At 36.3% G+C, this 468-nt stretch overlaps 1 protein-coding gene across 1 annotated transcript in view; it reads left to right on the plus strand.

Moving 5' to 3' along the window:
* Positions 1-468, plus strand: part of LOC119591211 (titin-like) — a 21,144-nt gene that overhangs the window by 5,709 nt on the left and 14,967 nt on the right. The window contains exons 6-7 of the mRNA XM_037939923.1: positions 12-69; positions 244-347. Coding sequence (XP_037795851.1) covers positions 12-69; positions 244-347 — 162 coding nt within the window. The remainder of the gene's footprint in view (positions 1-11; positions 70-243; positions 348-468) is intronic.

Raw genomic sequence — 468 nt, forward strand, 5'->3', positions numbered from 1 at the left:
TATACTTTCAGATACACCAGACTTCCTCCCACAACCTTAACGACAGACCACAACACAGAGACTAATAAAGTAGAATAATTCGCTACACCAACAACGAAGACAAATGATTCAAACTTATTGATCCTGCTTCTACTAATGATGTCTTTTAATATTCCATTAAAGTCAGGGGTGTTTGTGCACCTATTTTGACACCATGCATCATATTTAGAACACTGGGTTTACTCTGACTTGTTCTGTGTATAGCAAAGTGAGTTACTGGAAACGTTGATAGTCGATAGCAATATGAAATGGAGTCCTTTCAAAGTAGGTCTCATGGGGCATATTTATTTACTTATTGTGTCCTTTGAGTATGCTTAAAAATGGATATTAATCGTAGTTTGGTTGTGGGATATTGCTGGGAGGAATGAAGAGTACTTTTTATGATTTCTCAATTATAGGTAAATACCTTTGACATTGGCTGATGGTACC

The sequence above is a fragment of the Penaeus monodon genome, chromosome 28 (assembly GCF_015228065.2).
Source record: "Penaeus monodon isolate SGIC_2016 chromosome 28, NSTDA_Pmon_1, whole genome shotgun sequence".
Taxonomy (NCBI): Eukaryota; Metazoa; Arthropoda; class Malacostraca; order Decapoda; family Penaeidae; genus Penaeus; species Penaeus monodon.